The 19,590-nt window shown below is 39.6% G+C and overlaps 1 protein-coding gene across 1 annotated transcript in view; it reads left to right on the plus strand.

Annotated features, from left to right (window-relative positions):
• The first annotated feature begins 3,786 nt into the window (after positions 1–3,786).
• Positions 3,787–19,590, plus strand: part of LOC126426968 (uncharacterized) — a 111,054-nt gene continuing 95,250 nt past the window's right edge. Inside the window, exon 1 of the mRNA XM_050089115.1 lies at positions 3,787–3,846. Within this exon, the coding sequence (XP_049945072.1) occupies positions 3,805–3,846 (42 nt within the window). The 5' untranslated portion in view covers positions 3,787–3,804. The remainder of the gene's footprint in view (positions 3,847–19,590) is intronic.

The raw sequence follows: 19,590 nt of genomic DNA on the forward strand, positions 1-19,590 counted from the left end.
GTAGATGCAGATGTAGATGTAGAAAAGTGCACAAAATGGTCACGGAGGAATGCCTATTGAAAGTGCGTGAAATTGCTCACGCTTGCCAGATGTCATCTGAAAGGGTACATCACATTATAACTGAAGAATTAGATATGAAAAAAATATCTGCAAGATGGGTGCGGCGGCTCTTCTCGCTGAGTCAAAAACACACGAGAATGGACACATGGGAACAATGTTTGGCCCATTTTAGAAGAAACGAACATGATTTTTTTGCGCCGTTCTATGACCACAGATGAAACTTGGGTGCACTACTATACCCCAGAGACAAAACAACAGTCAAAGCAGTGGAAACATGCTGATTCTCTGCCACCTAAGAAAGCAAAGACAATTCCTTCGGCAGGAAAGGTTATGGCATTCGTGTTCTGGGATGCGAAGGAGATTCTGTTTGTAGATAATCTCCCCACTGGGCAAACAATTACTGTAGAATACTATGCTAACCTCCTGGTCAAGTTGCAACAAAAGCTACGGCAAAAAAGGCCAGTTTTAGGAAGGAAGGAAATCATCTTCCATCAAGACAATGCACGCCCGCTCACATGTGCCGTCGCCATGGGAAAATTACACGAACTAATTCACTTGATACGGCTCGGTCAGACATCCATCTCTTCCGAAAACTGAAAATTTGTCTTAGTGGACGCAGATTCACTTCAAACGAAGAACTGATAGCCAGAGTTGACAACTATTGTGCAGGCCTGGAAGAAACTTATTTTCGAGATGTGATCAAGGCACTGGAACATCGTAGGACCAAGTGCATTAATCTACAAGGAGACTACACTGAAAAATAAAAAAAAGTTTCAGTAATGTAAGTACTTTTTCTATTCCGTTCCGAGAACTTTTCAAACCACCCTCCTATAACAGAATACTGGCTTGCTCATCTACATTCAACTAGATGTTATTTTCAGTGCAAAATGCGCAGCATTGTGCTGTTACGGTAAAGTTTGTACATTATTTTAGTACCGCTGGTACCGGCTCAAGTGAACATCCTCTCCTTCGTTTTCATTTTCATTGTCATCCACGAGAGCAATAGTTTCACGTGAAGATACAGCTGTCTCCTCGTTTACTGTTGAAACGAATGAACTGCAGCCTGTGATATCCGAATCTGTGTCAGAGGAAATTACCGCCTCCTGTTTTCCGCATTTCAGCTTTGAAGAGTTTTGCCGCCGTTTCTGCTCTAGTTTACGTATCACATACATAATTAGACCCCGTCATGCGCGAATGCTTTGTTGATCCCTTTCTTAACTTTTTCGTAACACAATTTCAGGCTCTTCCAGTCGCGATTTGCCGCGATGTTGCGAGAATTAAAGTCAACAGAGACTTCTCTCCATACCTTTATCTTTTTTGGCCGCAGTGACGTTAACCTGAGTTTTCTTTTTTTTTTTTCAGTTGTATCTTTGTACTGGTCTAACACAATTTCCGGCAGCAAATCTTGCATGTATTTAGGAAAAGTTTGAGGATCTCTTCCTTTTCCTTTTGCTTGTCTCCACGGTTATAGCTCGACATCTTCTGTGTCTCTAGGATGTACGATAAATACAGGGTGTTTCAAAAAGAATATACATATTACGAAGTATTATTTTGTCCAAACTATCGATTGCTGCGTCTCGGCTCGGCTATTGGAGAAACGAATACGTAATCTAGTTTTTATTAATAGCCACTAGATGTCAGTGGTCTTCAGTTTTTCGTCGTAACCGACATATGTTTAAAATGGCTACTCTGCAGCAGAAATCATTTTGTGTTCTCGAGTTTGCGCGACGTGCAGTTCCGTGATTACAGTGCAAAGACGTTTCAGCTTGAGGTACCAAATTGATGTATCCGAATGGGCGGAACATTCGCAGATGGTATCGACAGTTTCTAGATACAGGATTTGTATGTAGAGGAAACAGTGCTGGCCACCATCATGTTCCCGAAGAAAATGTTACATGAATTCAAACTGCTTTCCCACGCAGTCCTTCAAAATCAACTCGTCGTGCCAGTCGGCAGCTACAACTGCCTACAACAACAACTTGGCGTGTTTTGAGACGTCGGTTGGTTGTGTCGCCGTAGAAGTTACAGCCGTTGCAAGCTCTGCGCCCTGATGACAAACCCAAAAGTGTGACATTGTGTAAACGAGATTCTTTATGCTGTTGGCAAGATAACACTTTCGCATAACATACCGTGTTCAGTAATAAAACGTTTTTGATGATGTTAGTGGTCAGGTAAACAAACACATTGTTCGAATTTGGGGCCTCCAGAACCCACATGCTGCCATTGAACATGTACGAGATTCGCCAAAAGTCAATGTGTTTTCTGCGATATCCCGAGCATCTGTTTATGGCCCATTCTATTCCACATGAACTTTCCAGCACATCCTCAAACAATGAAGACGTGTGTAGGATATGCAAACTTTTAGGGTAAAAGCTTTCTCAGACATCGAAGTTACGAATTTATAATCGAAATAAATAATATACCCTTGAGTCTTAAGTCAGTGCTAGTGGCTTGCGATACTGGTGGGTTTAGTGTTGGATTTAATAGATAACTGTTGCTTATTTGACATGAGCACTTTAGTTCATGTTTTATTATCTCTCTATCCAATGTGAGTGTACATAACTGTAACTTATTTTTGAACTGGAAAAGAATATGCATTATCCACAGTTAACGGTCAGCAGTATGTCGCTATGTTACAAAACTGCTTGCTTTCGAGGCTGCACGAAGAATACTTCATTTTCCAACGAGAGAGGGCACCCCGTCACTGGAGTGGCCAAGTTCGTGGATATCTGAATGAAACTCTACCGAACCGTTGGATTGGTCGTCAAGGAGCTGGCGAGTTAGCATGTGACACCTGGGCTCCACGGTCACCAGATTTGACACCCTCTGACTTCTTCCTATGGGGTTTCGTTCAAGAGAAAGTTTATGTATGAATAGTCCCACAGAATCTGGAGGAGTTGAAGAACCGGATTCGTACTGCTATAACATCAGTGACAAACGACATACCCGAGTGTGGAAGGAATTTGAGTATCAATATAATATTTTTCATGTCGCTGATGGAGGGCATATTGAACATCTTTGATCTGAACTTCAAAGGTTCGTAAATATGTGTGTAAAGGTTCATATCTGTATGTCTTAAGGTTTACTAAATATATGCATTCGAAATACGTTTATTCTTTTTGAAACTCCCTGTATATGCGGTCGCAGCGCAATAATGAAATATTCAAACATGTGTGAAATCCTATGCGACTTAACTGCTAGGGTCATAAGTCCCTAAGCTTACGCAGTACTTAACCCAAATTATCCAAAGGACAAACACACACACACCCATGTCCGAGGGAGGACTCGAACCTCCGCTGGGACCAGCCGCACAATCCATGACTGTAGCGCCTTGGACCACTTGGCTAATCCCGCGTGGCAGCGCAATAATCGTCTCGATAGGCGACTTGAGCCGTGTTGCAAGGCGTGTTACGTGCTGGTTTAGATGACACCTGAACCTGCTCCGGTGGATCCAGGTATAGCGTTTACACAGTACAGCTGAGTCCAGAAGATGGAACAGATTCTCATCTGTCAGACTCGATCCCCAGCCGGCGACGTTTTCACAGTCTGGCCGAAGTACAGCCGCGGCGCGCCGCGCCGCACCCCGCCTCTCTGCCGTACAGTGCTGTCCCGGCCGTCGGCCTGCTGCTGGGGGACGAGCTGGCAACGCCGCCCCGTGACGTCAGCGCCGGCTGCTGCGGCTCTCAGCTGTGTGCGCCGCTCGCCAGGCTCAGTCCTGACAGAGAAGGCAGGCGGGCGGCAGCCATGGGCGGCGCAGTGGCGTCCGCTGGAACACCCGAGAGAGAGGTAAAGCGGCCAGCTGCACTCTGCTGGAGCGCGTTTATCTGGTTTTGTGATTCGCTAACTACTAATGTCTGTGTGGCTGTTGTACCATTAAGGCTAGTTTACACTACGGCATTGCGCTGCGATTGCATAATACATGACAGAACACACGGCGACACCGTTGTTCACATCTGTAGCTCGTGTTCTAGTGGCTAGCATTGCTACCTCTGCATTATGGGGTCCTAGGTTCGATTACTGCCCGGGTTGGGAATTTTCTCCGCTCGGGGCCGGGTGTTCGTATCATCCTCATCATTTCATGATCATTTATGAAAATGGCGAGATCGGACTGAGTAAGGATTGGCAATTTGTATGGGCGCCGATAACCGCGCAATTGAGCAACCCACAAACCAAACATGATCAGCAACCTGTGTTCACATAAGTTTCATAGTTTTGTGAGTGCCGTAGTCGAGTCTAAACTAAAAATGGCTCTGAGCACTATGGGACTCAACTTCTGAAGTCATTGGTCCCCGAGAACTTAGAACTAGTTAAACCTAACTAACCTAAGAACATCACACACATCCACGCCTGAGGCAGGATTCGAACCTGCGACCGTAGCGGTCTCGTGGTTCCAGACTGCAGCTCCTAGAACCGCACGGCCACTTCGGCCGGCTAAACTGGAAGTTTTCACAACTTCACGAGTTGTGGCAGAGCCAATTAATGCCTGTTTCCGTGAAATCACTGCATGAGAAAAGAATTAAGAAACGTGTTAGGGTCTGTGAGTGAATAAAAAAGAGGTATCAGCTCTCCGTTGTTCAGCGATCTTGCAGAGGGAAACTGTAATGCAAAACCCTTCAAGTTATCATAGAATGCTCCCAGAATGGGTTATGTTTCCCCTAAGTAGTCAGTACTGCAGTGACGAAGGAAAAATATGGTAGTGAGTGAAACAATGTCGCCAGAATCGAAATTACAAATGCTTGTAAAATCTGGTGAGTGAACGTGTAATTGGCATTCTCAGTAAAGGAGCCCTGTTGAAACCCAAACCGTAATTTGATAAGGATACTATTGTCACCAAAGTGAGATAATATCTTAGAATACGTCATCTTCTCAAAAATGTTTGAGAATGTCAGCCGTGAAACAGTTTGGTACTGACCGACATCCGTCTCATTAGCTTCCTCCAACAGAGGTTTAACAACTGCACATTTCAGTCGCATGGAAAAATGACCTGGAGTTGGTGATGCATTACACATTTCATATATGACTGCGCTTATTGAATGGGAAAAATTTTTAGTACTCTGTTGGAAAAACCATCAAAATCAGAAGAGTTTTTATTTTCGAGACAATGTGTAATTTTATTAATTTCAGAAGGCGAAGTTTGGATACATTCACATGATTGAATTTTGTGGAAGTTATGTTTCGGACATACTGCTGTGATTTTGGTCTTTAACTGTCTATCCCTACCCGTTTCTATTATATATAAGAAATGATTATTAAATACATTTGCTACCTGTGACTCATCATTTATAGCCCTTCCATTCAGTTAAATAGTGATGTCTTTTATGGCTTGTTATCCTGTCTCTCATTTCACTAAATTCCATATAGTCTTGGGTCTGGTGTCAGGAATACTAATTTCTAACATTATGTACATTCTCTTTGATTTTTTTAATAACCTTACTTAGTAATTTTAAGTATCTTCAGAGTGTGCAACTATTCAGGATTCCTACTTGTTCTTGCAAAAAGATAAATTTCCCTTTCCTTTCAAAAGATACTTTGATCGCTGTAGTGATCCTTTTACATGGCTGTTTAGTATCCCTTCTGATTAGCTTGTGCAGAGGGCCGTTTTCAAATAATATGAATTTATCATGGAATACATTAAATTTTTTTGTTAATATTTGGTTCGCTATAAATTACATCCCGCCTGTAAGCTATTCCTGAAGGAATTTGCCCTCTAGTCAATAATTATTCTAAGTGATTTCCACTGAGGAGTATCCATCCACACTTGTCACGCCTGGCAACACAGATTACACGCTTAAAAATAGAATTAAATCACTTACCACACTTTTCCCTGCACGAATTTTTGTTACTTATGAGCAGCAAGAATTAGGCCTCCATGTTAGCGCTTCAGCTATATGATGCAACGTGAAAAGTTATTACCGCTTGCAACAATAATTAAGCACTCACTCAACTGCAGTATTCGCTAAATTGTCTTTATCACAGTAAAATGTAACTTCATTGTATGCAAACTGCACGTAAACAACCAACTAGTGCGAAAGATTCTATATCAAACAAACTAAGATTTACGCCACTTTTGGGAAATACGAACATAACAGTGAACGGACTTGCTCATATTATATTGCTGTAAAGAGATATACAACAATTAAGCTGAATTGTCGGATTTAATTGTGCCATAACGTAAACAAATACATAGTTACAACCCGACCTTACGATCTTTTTGCCTTTTGTAGACTGTGTTTCATGGTTCTGTGACATAAAATGTTATGTTGTGTGATTTGCTGATGTAAGTAAACGGACGAGGCGGCATTACAACTTTATAAACCTTGCATCGCTTACCAGGCTCTTGCTGTACTCAAATCTGCGTGACAGGAAAGCGTGACGTCTCGTCACGCAGCGCGTGAATGGTCCACCTGAACGGCGTCGGTTTCCGTGTGGCGTGTTGTGCAGGCAAGTTGTTGCAGTCGTGACTGTGCGTTTGTAGTATATTTCGTTGCAAAACAGCGGATGTTAGTGGACACGACGCTATCGTTTACGAAGTTGTGCCCTCGACGTTAAAATGTCACGATGAAAGTGCAGCATAAATTTCTGTGCCCCCTTTACCGACGATAGAAACATCTTGAGCCCAAAACACCCCATTCATTTTCATTGTGAGAAATGTATGAACTGACCTGGATCCTCTTATTAGTTTCCATTACACGACTGAAACCTGTCGGAGTTATAAAATAGATAGAGGCATTTGTTAAATTTGTTTGAGCAGATTTTGCTTAGCCAAATACTAATCTTACGAGAAGTCAGCAGTACTAGTGATTCTGTCATGGATTTTGAAACATGGACAGCCTGTGACATCCCGTTTCCTGACACCAGCATAAGGAAACGTAGAACACTGACTTATCTTGAAGGCATCCTTAACGTGGTGTATCAGTTAAACTGCACATTGTCGTAATATGTAAGTGCGAATGCAAAAGTATGAAATATGCCATAGTAGCTTCGCAAGCACACAGACCAGCGTACAGTGAGACCAAGACGTACTTAACCTATCTGTATATTTTTAAGAAAGTAAGGTTATGCAATGTGAAAAGAAGTGTATACAAAATCTGAAGAGCCAATGCTGGGGAAAGAACAGTACCTCAATAAATGTAAATGTAAATGCCGTGTGGCTAGGGCCTACCGTAGGGTAGACGGTTCGCCTGGTGCAAGTCTTTAGAGTTGCCACGTCAGCGACTTGCGTGTCGGCGGGGATGAAATGATGATTAGGACAAGACAACACCCAGTCCCTGAGCGGAGAAAATCTCCAACCCAGCCGGGAATCGAACCCAGGCCGTTACGTATGACATTCCGTCACGCTGACCGCTCGGCTACCAGGGGCGGACACTTCAATAAATGATTTTACTGACAAACAAGGGACAGAATACGTTCGTAGCGATAACCAAGTTAATAAAATAGAAAAATTAATGCAAAAGCTACTTCATAAATTATTCATCTACTCAAGTTTCTTATATTTACAGCCTGGAAACGGGTCAACGGAGCGTCCAATGCCACCTGTCGGCTTTCACCCATGACGTAAGGGTGTTGTGGTGTGACGTCATGACGGCGCGGAGTTTACTTTGTGTGTGTTGCGTTTGTAGATGTCATCTTTTTTGCGGTTGGTGTTGTCCTCTGGTGGTGTGTGTGTGTGTGTGTGTGTGTGTGTGTGTGTGTGTGGTCCGCGCGTTATGTGGTGTACTGGGTTCATTTGGGTGTCAGTGCTTTAAGTGTGAATTTTGTCGGTGGTGGCTGTTATAGAAGAACGGAAATTAGTTTCAGTGAGTTAAGAACTAAGTTTCCGTTGTGTTTGTTTTTGCGGTGTTGTTTGATGTTGTTGGTTTGCTGTTTATCGTGTGGTAAGTCGTTTCATTCAATTTGCGACTTCTTTTGTTACATGTGGATATGACTTACAAGTTTCATAGTGCGTGTATGCTGGTTGCAATGGCGGACGACATGTTGTCCGTCATTAAGTTTGTGCAACTTTTGGGCTTGTGGCTGAGATAGTGACATACGGCGTATGCAAGCAGAATATGCGGGTTGGGGGTTTGTTTTGGTTGTGTTCCTTTGTTTGTTTGTGTGTGTGTGTGTCATTGGGGTGGCTGACCTAGTGTATAGCACCGGAACTTTTTTGTGGTAGGTAATCGTTTTTTTTGGGTCTATTGTGCGTGTGTTATGATGTTTGGTGAGGTTTTTATGTGTTCTTGGGTCAGTGTTATTTCCTGCATGTGTTGGTGGTTGACGATTTGGTATCGGCACTTGTGGTTGATTTATGTATCGTAGGGGAAGTACTCAATTTCAATTTTTTTGGTATCGTCAGTTGTACTTGAGTTATAGAGGTCAAGGGAAGTATTAGATTCCAATGTGTCGTAGTTATGTATGTCTTTTGGTATTGTGAGCTGCTGTTACCTATATAGGTCAAGGGAAGTGCCCGATTCCAACTTTTGTTGTTTTAGGTGTTGCTTTTGTGGTATGGACAGTTGCGGTGTGATTATAATCTTTGGAATAATTGGTTCTTATTTTGTGGTTTCAACAATTGCGGTTGAGCTATGTAGGTGAAGGGAAGCGACTGGTTCCTGTCGATATTGTGAGTGTAGCGGAATTTGCGAATTTTGTGGTGTTTTTATGTCGTCATTTTGTGTGGTGTGGGATCGTTGTGTGTGAATGTGTTTATAATTGATTTGTCCCCAACCAAAAACTCCCAATTTTCCGCGCTCGTCCCGTTAGTTTGATTATAGTTTTGGAGGGAGATGTATTTGTTCGTTTGAAATGTATTTTCGTGTCTGTTGTCGTGTTTATGTAATGACATAATAGGCGCCTTATTGGAGACATTGAGAATGGTCGTTTCCGCAATAATGGTGATGTCATGGGTCAAAGCAGACAAGTGGAATCGGACGCTTCTGTATTCCCCTTGAAACAATCTTTAACTAAAAAAAACAAGATTAGTTGTGTTTTACTTTTTAGTTGTCACTGTTTGCTGCGTGGAGAATGGAATTTTGTCCTGTTCTTCTAGAAGAGCTTATTTTACGTCTTCCTTGTCAGACATTTGACTTTTGCTAATGTTTCCTTCAAGCAGTTTCAAAAAGTGTTCAGTGGTATTGTCTTTGTCCTGAGAATGGATGTGAAGTTTCATTATATTCTTTCAAGATGTATATAAACATGTTTTGATGCATTCTACCTTCTCTAAAATATAGTTTCCAGCGCCTGCAGCAACCACACAGTCAGGGAATCCTCAGCACCTTTTGCAGTGGGTACAAGCTTCCTTGACAATATCTGTGTTTTCGTACGCCACACTATTTGCCTGCCACCTAATCTGTTTGTGCTATATTCATTTCGTCACAATATATAAGTATTTCTGAAGTTCACCATCTTCAATCCTTGTTCCCAGGCAAAATAAAAGACATTTCTTCAGATTCTGTTGGAACCCAAAATGTCTTTCGAGCTATCTGGCCCTTATATCTCTACTTCTGTGTCAACACGCACTGTTTCGTCCCTCTGCTGTTAACTCCTCAGATAAATTAGGCACGCTGATTTTAAAATTTTGATTTCCCTCGCTTTAAACCCGACACCTTCATCGGTCAGTGAGCTAGGGTGTCCGGTCGCTGGCTGGTTTCTCAATGTTTTGGTATGCAGAAGCGATCTGTTACCAACTCATCCGTCCATATAGGTCTGCCGATTACCTTAGCAGTGTTTATGCAGGTGAGAAACGTTCTCTTTCAGTCACGGTCTTGTCGCTTCCCTCGGGGTTGCGACACTTGCCCGGAGCGACACACTGGCTGGCTTTCCACAGCAACAGGCGCACTGGCTGACGCATCCAGCGGCTCTGCACGGACCTGGCCCGCGCTCACAAGAGCAGCGGCCAACCGCGTGTCGCTTCAGGGGGCCCGTCATCACGTCCCGTGGTGAATTTTAGTTTTAGGTCTGTTGCATTACTGAGAACTGGCAGTAAGATGCAGCGTAATGAGAACTGACAATGAAATTCAATGTCTCTTTTAACATTTTAGAATATGCAAAGAGTGGAGGGCAGGTAAGTAGGAAAGGTATTTCTTAAAACTGTTGCAGTCTTATGATGACTGCTGTTTTAGAACGAAATGTAGATACACAAATTTATATTTCCTCGGTATAAGACATTATGGATACTAATGCTCCAAACTAGCTGCAATAAGGTATGTTTTTCAATTTTTTTCACGACAGATCTGTTTCAGCTTACTGCCGCTATCAAGTGTCCTGCGAAATAACATCAGTAAGAGTAACTGTACATGAACTGTGGCTGACTCGCTTTTTCATTTGCACTGGTACTTAAACGTCTAGTTGGAAGTGATGACCATATAGCATATATACTAGTCTTTCTGTCATGTCTAACAACGTGTAATAGATCTTGTGCTTACGAAACGTAAAAATAAGTTTGTCAGATATTTTGACAATTCAGTTTTGACAGTTCTTTACTATGTGTTTACAAAGTAAATAACAGCTTACTGGAGATTGTTACCAATCGGTCTACTTATTTTCCTTTAAAGTTTTTCCATGGTCCATGTACATTTTGTTTAACATTTGACTGTCTTTTCGTGTTCTGTTTTGTCAGTATTTCTGTTTAAAATCTGTGTTCAGTTAGAATTTCGTGTGGACATTTCCGTGTAAGAATATAAATTTTCAGTTCTTAGAGAATGTTCATAGTATTTAGTGTAATATTTCTAACAGAGTTTCAATTAGCTCCACTTCGTGGTGTTGAGTTTTCAGGTGGAAACTGAAGCGTGATGGATCACTGTTACCGCTTCTAGTGTGTTCTCTAAATCTGGTATTAATTTCGTGTGGTTTAGCCAATATAGAAATTGTTGCAATCGTCAGTTAGTTTTGTATATTCCAGAAGTGACATGTTCTGAGATTTTGGTTGCACTTGAACGACATTTCGTTATAACATTGTTGTTGGTATCCAAAGCCAGTTCTATGTTTGTGGATTTAAACAGTGCATTTATCTTTATTTGATATTCGTCCTAAGCAAATTGTGAGTATGTAGATTCTATGTTTTGTTGACGTTCCTTTGGTAAGATTTGTTATGTATCGTGGTGGGTTTCGGTTTTTTTTTTTTGGTTAGTTTATCTGGTTCAAAATCATTTATGTAGGGTATGTAGCAGTGTTTTCAGTTCCTTATATATACCTGGTTTTTCTAGAAGTAAATTATATTAATCGTGCAGTGGTGAGTCTGAAAATAATAGAGTCCATAATAGAATTTAAAGCACAATCTCCCAGGCTCTCAACATCAACTCTAAAAGCTGCAAATAAAATGTACACAATAATAAATGCCCATGCCCCAACAAATTATAAAAATAATAAAAAAGAACACAGAGAAGAGGTAGAAAAATTTTGGGAGCTCTTAGATCAAACGACGAATAACATTAATAAAAATCATATCAAAATTTTAATTGGAGACTTCAATGCCCAGTTAGGAAGGGAAAAGAGATATAGAGACATAATAGGGAAATGGACAGCAGAAAGAAGAACAAACAAAAATGGCATAAGACTAGTGGAATTTTTCAGAAACCATGACATGATCTCAAAGTCGACGTATTTTAAGAGAAGACCAAGTAAACTAAAAACTTGGAAACATCCAGAATGGAAAAAAGGAGAATGGCAACTGGACCATGTCTGCATGGATAAGAATTACCACAAGGAAATTTACAATGTGAAAGTACTGAGAGGGACAGATACCGGATCAGATCATTACAAGATAAAAATTAAAATTAAATTAACCCCATTAGCAAAGAAAAAATCCCACCAGAAGAAGAAGAGAACCTATGACCCTCATAAACTGATACAAAATGAGGATTATGAAGCACAAACCAGGGATATAAAAATAACAGATGATCTGGAAGAAATAATTCCCAAATTGAAACAAATAGCTGAACAAGTTGCCCCTATAAATCCAAGGAAAAAACACCAGTGGTGGAACGATGAATGTGATGAAGCAGTGTTGGATCGACACCAAGCCTGGTTAAGGCATCAAAATGAAAAAACAGAAAAATCGTATTTGGAACTCACAAACCAAAGGAAGACAACACAAAAAATAATAAGGAGAGTTAAACGTCAGTACCAAAAAGATGTACTTCTAATGACAGAAACAAATAGTGAAAAAACAAACTCAAGAGACTATTACAAAATATTTGGCAGACAATTACAAAGATATGATCCTCCAACATTAATGTTAAAAGATAAAGATAATGACCTAGCCCATAGCAATAGTAAAAATACAGAAATTCTAGCAGAAACATTTAACAAGTTACTAAATTGTGAAGATCCCCCAGAACTTCTTCAGATAAACACAGAAACCCCAATTAAAACACCAGCAGAAAATATAAATCCACTTACAATTAATGAGGTCTACAGAGCTTTGAAAGAACTCAAAAACTACAAAGCAAGTGGAGAAGATCAAACGTTTGCTGAACTTTGGAAATATGCAGCAGAACCAGTAAAGATAGCATTACACCAATGCATAGTAAAAATCTGGAATGAAGAGAAATTACCAGAAAATTGGACTACTGCTATAATACATCCATTACATAAGAAAGAAGAAAAATCAAATCCAGACAACTATAGAGGAATTTCCCTTTTGGACTGCACGTATAAGATCATGTCAAGAATACTATACAACTGCTGTAAAGATCAATTAGAACTGGAACTGGGAGAATATCAAGGAGGATTTAGATCCTGGAGAAGCTGCCCAGAACAGATAATCACCTTGAAGTTAGTTATGGATGTCTACAAAAGAAGGCAAAAACAACTAGTCATAACCTTTGCAGATTTCAAAAAGGTGTATGATTGCATCCATAGATCTTCAATGATGAAAATATTATGGAATTTTGGACTTCATCCTAAATTAATAAAAATGATACAGTTAACCTTAACGAACACCAAATCCAAAGTAAAATTTAGAGGAGAAATATCTGAACCATTTACGATTAAAACACGGTTGAGACAGGGAGATTGTTTATCACCATTGCTATTCAATTGTGCTCTTGAATATGTAATGAGAGAATGGTACAAGGAAAATCCTATGAATATTAAAATTGGAACTAAGAAAGATAATATAAACCTAAATTGCTTGGGATTTGCTGATGACCTAGCATTACTAGCTAATAATATTCAGGAAGCCACAAAACAAATAACAAGCTTACAAAATATAGCACAAAAATTAGGAATCCAGATATCATTTGAAAAGACTGAAATAATGGTAACAGATCCACTTGTAATAGATCACATCACAGTGAACAATAGGGAAATTAAAACAGTGAAACAATTTAAATACCTGGGTGAAATTATAACACATAAATTGGACGATAAACCAGCATGGTGAGCAAGAACTAATAAAATGATAAAAGCTCAAAAACTAACATGGTCTACGTACAATAAAAAATGTCTATCAATTAAAACAAAATTAAAACATTACAAGATGGTGGTTCAACCAGAGGTTACATACGGAAGTGAAACTATTTTGAAGTAACCCAGAAAAACAGAATTGACAAAATTTTAAAAGTAGAGAGAAGAATTGCTAGGACATGCATAAATAAGAAATATCAAAAAGCTGGGCAATGGCGGATAGGTCCAAATGAAGTGGTATACAGAGAACTGGAGCCCATCACTGATACTATACGAAAGAAAAGGATCTCTTTTTGTGGTCACATTCTGAGGACACCAGAAACCAGATTATCAAGGAAAATTATTGAGAAACTCTGGAATTTGAAACAACAAGGACGATGGCTTAAGGAAATAAGAGAGGATATGGAAGAACTGGAAATAACTCTGGATGATTTGCAGAACAAAACGCCAAATTTAAAGAAGTTGAGGGACACAGAAATAAGATTTAAACCAAAAATTGACAAACGACATACAATGAAAAGGGTATTTACAGATAAGGAACGACGAAAAGCATTGGAACGAATGAAGAGATACTGGGCCACTCGGAAGGGGAAAATACCAAAGAAGAGGACCAGAAATGATTGACTGAAGTGGTCCAATGAGGCCGTAAAAGCAGAAGAAGAAGAAGAATCGTGCAGTGGAGAATGGCATGCTGTTCTGTTTTGGGATGCTTAGAGTTAGCATTTATTACATTATCTCTGGTGGTCGGTTTTCTATGTATGTCAAATGTGTGGCAATTGTTGCCTTTGCTAATTTTTAGGTCAAGATAGTTTACTAAATTGTCCATTTCCAATTCTATTGTAAACTTGGTATTGGGATGGAGGATGTTCAGTAACTTCAGGATAATATTGTCTGTATTGTTTCCGTCAATGAACATTAGCGTGTCATAAACATATCTATAATAGTAGACGATGTTATTAAGTACTGGCCACTGTTAGTGGAAAACGTTTTCTTCTAATGTGTTGAGAAAAATGTTCACAATTGTGCCTGCTACACAATTTCCCATAGCTACTCCAATCCTTGAATGTAGATCTTTCCATTTCATTCAGAATAATTTTTTGACAAATTCGTTTTAAGGAGATCTCTGATTTAATAAGTTTCTACAGTCGTTTTCCTCTGCTGTAATAGATTTTGCTACATAATTCGTATTCTTTCCTGTACTGCTTTCTTTGTATATAGGTTTGCAGCGTGAAAAGGGAGAAATTTCGCATTACGTGAAATCTGGATGTCTTTTATTGCTTTTGCAAAAGTACCTGAATTTTTTGTGGTACATTTCTTGTTATATGTATACAGCTCTGTTAGTAGTTTGTTCAGTTTTTACTGATCAAATATATTGCGCTATTTATCAGATTGACAGTTGAGTGGGTATGAGTTGAATTTATGTATCTTCGGTTAAGCACCTAACGTCAGTGTGCGTGGGTTCATTAAAATACATGATTTCTTTTGGTATTGCGTTAGTATTGCATTACAACTTTTGGTACTTTTCTTTAGTTATGCTGTATATTTGTTGGTTTGTTTGATAGTTCTGTTATGTTGTTAGCTTCGAAAAATGCCAAAACCTTGTAGTCATTGAGGTCGATTATAACTGTAAAACTTCCTTTATCAGATTTTACTGCAGTTGCATCGTTTACTTGCAATAACACAAAAATTCCTTAAAACACATACTCGTAATAGCCACTACAAAAGTAGCAATTGATATGGCAAGCCTGTCAATTAGAAAGCGAAATGAACACAAAAATGGTCCTAAGCACTATGGGAGTTAACAACTTAGGTCATCAGTCCCCTAGACTTAGAACTACGGTACTTAAACCTAACTGACCTAAGGACATCACACACATCCATGCCCGAGGCAGGATTCGATGCTGCGACCGTACCAGCAGCGCGGTTCCGGTCTGAAGCGAATGATTTAACAGTTACTATAGCAAATATTGTGGAAAAGGAATTAAAGTGAAAATACATAAGCAAAAAAAAAAACACATTACCCTCAACGCCATAAGTCAAAAATTACAAGCAAAAGATGTGCTGCGTAACATCATCTGATCGTCCCATTTAGCGGCGAGCGGGCGCCTAGCCGCATCCTGAACAGACCTTCTGTAGTCGACGACATGTGTTACTGGAAATTAGCTTCAGAAAGTTTGGAAAGGCTGCAAAACTGCGTCCAGTCGCTTTTTTATGATTATTTCGCCCTTGCCAGTTACATGCTGGTTTGCTCGTCTTGTAACAGACGGAGGAGGTATGGATTTACTTCCACATCATTTGCTGAAGTTTGCACTGTAAATAAATTTTATTCGGTGTCCACCCAAGCAGATTTTGATTCAAAAGACCCTCTCAAGGCAAGTGCTGCGATTATTGCGTAGAAAAGGTTTGGTCGTTGAGATAGTCTTGTCAGTCTCCATTAGGGAATATTTTACAAATTTCAAGAAACATGTAGTCGACTTTGTGTCGTTTCGAGGGAACGCCAGGAGGCGGTAGTCATTATTTACAGTATTTACAAGATAGAAAACAGTTAAAGTACCTTCCAACATTTACAATTTTTTTCAACGGTTCTGACGTTTTCTTCGTCATTGCAAATTGTGTATGTAGCCCACCCAAGTCAGAAATGGTTTAAGTTTACACAAGTCTGGAGTTTCTTTGGCCTTTGTAACCGACTCACCATTCTTCATTGCTGACGCCCTTCTTTCTTCTTTTCCCATCAAAATTTAGGTGGCCGTGGTATTCTGCATCTTCTCAAACATTTTTCACTAATGAGTAAACATTAGGATGAGCTTCAGATCTTGTACTGTCAGAAGATATCAAATAAGACAATTAAGTACAAGTTCCTCAACCACTAAAAAAATGTATTTTAAGGAAAAATTTTCGATATTAATCGATATTGTGAACATCAGATTAGGAAATGAGACACTTAAAGTAGTAGATGAGTTTTGCTATTTGGGGATCAAAATAACTGGTATTGGTCGAAGTAGAGAGGGTATAAAATGTAGACTGGTTATGGTAAGAAAAGCGTTTCTGAAGAAGAGGAATTTGTTAACAGCGATTATAGATTCAAGTGTCAGGATATCTTTTCTGAAAGTATTTGTATGGAGTGTAGCCCTGTACAGAAGTGAAACATAGACCATGAATAGTTTAGACAAGAAGAGAATAGACGCTTTCGAAATGCAGTGCCACAGAATAATGCTGAAAGTTAGATAGGTAGATCACGTAACTAGTGACGAGGTACTGAATATAATTGAAGAGGAATTTGTGGCACAACTTGACTAGAAGAAGGGATCGGTTGGTAGGACACGTTCTGAGGCATCAAGGGATCACCAGTTTACTATGGGAGGGCAGTGTGGAGGATAAAAATCGTATAGGGCGACCAAGGCATGAATACACTAAACAGATTCAGAAGGATGTAGGGTGCAGTAGGTACTTGGAAATGAAGAAGCTTGCACAGGATAGGGTAGCATGCAGAGCTGCATGAAACCAGTCTCTGGACTCAAGACCACAACGACAATGGCTATTAATGTTTGATGTTTTACCTCTTTAGATTATTTCCCTAATGCTGGAGGATTCGACAGTTCTGCACGGGAAAGGTTGGTACAGCAGTAGTATATCTAAATTAGCAAAGCCAATGCAACATTGCAATTAATATGAGCCAATGTGCAGCAACAAGAAAAATAAACCAGTAGCAAAACTGGCTTCATACAATGTAAAATTCAGTAGGACAACGTGTGGCAAATAACAGCAGCAAATGCAATAAGTTATACCTAAACATGACAAAGCTCAAGCAGAAAAAATATTACAGTAAAGATTTGAAATGTCTAATACCTATGTCAGATTTTAACACTAGAGTGATGCATCGCAATAACTTATTCTACCAAACAAGTTACCAAATGGTTGAAAGAATTATGTATGCAATTCCTGTGAAGAGAAATGTCTATTTGTGCTCCCTTTTTCATGTAAGTAGATCATAAAATTTTTATTTAATGCGTCTGTAGACAGAAAATAGTGATATTAGTACATGTATTAAATTTTATTTTAACCAATGCTGCAGTGCAACTGTGCAACTAGAAACTAGATATTAAACAAAATGAGCATATAATGTCATTCACTAGCCATATGGCATTTCAGTAAGTATCAGGAAGTACGAGCTCCAAAGTGTGATCATATGTTTTCAAGTTTGAGCGTGTCGTATTTGTGATGCTTTCTACAAAGAAATGTCAATAGCGAAGTTAATGGCCTCTTTTTCTCCACCTAATGGTTTTTTCCAGGCGACATCAAGGTCACTTACTTTCCTTACTGGAATATTTACGACAGTAGTATCCGCTACAGGGACAGTCTCATATCTACAAAAAAATTCGAAGGTTGAATAATTACAGTAGAAATGTGTAGAAACGAAATCTCATGAATAGCACTGTTGTGATACTCACATTCACGCAAATACACATATTTCATAACTCTTAAAGTACGATTCTTGGTTTCCAACATCCTTTTCCACAAATCAGAGTCCATAACCCCAACTCATTATTCGTTACCTTATTACACATATACGTATTCGTTGACACTTCTTCAGTATTTCATCATAATAAATACGCAGCATGATCAAATTTCTCATATAGCATCAGCTTATTGATCATAAACATACCTTAAAAGCACAATAAACATCGTCGTCGTAATAATATCATCATAGCACATCAATCATATCTCAAAATCGTCGTGGTGTTACCACTACGAGACAAGATCTTCTAGTTCGACTGTCGTCAGATCTCAGTCAGGAAAAACAGAAGAAGCTACTTGCTATTCTTCAAGAGTTCTCTGAATGCTTCAGTCCACAGGTGAAGAGCAAATTACACAAATCGACGGCGAAGAACCGGATTAGCACTGGAGACCATCAACCAATAAGCCAGAGAGCAACGGAACGTTGAATTCGTGACGAGGTAGAGAAAATGATAAAGAATGACATCATTCAGCTTTCGCAGAGCCCATGGTCATCACCAGTGGTCCTCGTCAGGAAGAAGGATGGCAGTTGGCGCTTTTGTGTTCATTACAGGAAGCTTAATAAGATAACTAAAAAGGACGTTTACCCTCTTCCACGAATTGACGATACACTAGATTGTCTGAAGGGGGCTAAGTTTTTCTCAACCACGGACATGTACTCGGGATACTGGGAAATCGAAGTAGATGAGGCTGATCGTGAGAAAACTGCATTCATCACCCCTGTATGAGTTTAAGGTAATGCCATTTGGTTTGTGTAATGCACAAGCAACTTCTGAACGGATAATGGATAATCTACGTCACCTGAAGTGGACTATCTGTCTTTGTTATTTAGATGGCACTATAGTGTTCTCAGAAACTTTTGATGAACATGTAAAAAGACCGAGGGCCGTTCTTAAGTGTCTCCAACAAGGCGGACTGAAACTTAATCCAAGAAAGTATCTCTTTGGAGGAAAAGAAATCAAAATACTTGGACACCTTGTGTCAAACAAAGGCGTGCGGCCAGACCGAGAAAATGTGAGATCTATAACGGAATTTCGTATTAAATGAAACAACAAGTTCACTCTTACGTCACCGTTTTATTTATTTCCACGAAGTGTTTCGAAGGTTTAAACCTTCTACCTTCGAAACGCGTCGTGGAAATAAATAAAACGGTGACTGGTAACAGTGAACTTGTTGCTTCATTTAATGTCAGTAACAGTCACGGTAAAGCCTAACCTAAAAAATGTTCGCATTTAAAGGAATTTCCTATTCCTAAAAGTATTACAGATGTGAGAAGCTTCCTCGGATTATTTTCTTATTATTGTCCTTTTACCAAACACTTTTGTATCAAAGGCAGGCCCCTCCAAGAGTTGTTAAAAGCTGATGGTAAATTTATCTGGGGCGGTACTCAACAAGATTCTGTCGACATGCTGCAAAAAGCTCTGACAGCTGACCCTGTACTTGGTCTGTATGATGAGAGAGCACCTACAGAACTACACACAGATGCCAGTGGGTATGGGATCGGTGCTGTTCTGGTGCAAATTTCGGATGGGAATAAGAAGGTTATAGCCTATGCTTCTAGGACACTTACAAAAGCCAAGAGAAACTATTCAACTACAGAAAGAGAGTGTCTTGCTGTGATCTGAGCCA

The sequence above is a fragment of the Schistocerca serialis genome, chromosome 11, assembly GCF_023864345.2.
Source record: "Schistocerca serialis cubense isolate TAMUIC-IGC-003099 chromosome 11, iqSchSeri2.2, whole genome shotgun sequence".
NCBI lineage: Eukaryota > Metazoa > Arthropoda > Insecta > Orthoptera > Acrididae > Schistocerca > Schistocerca serialis.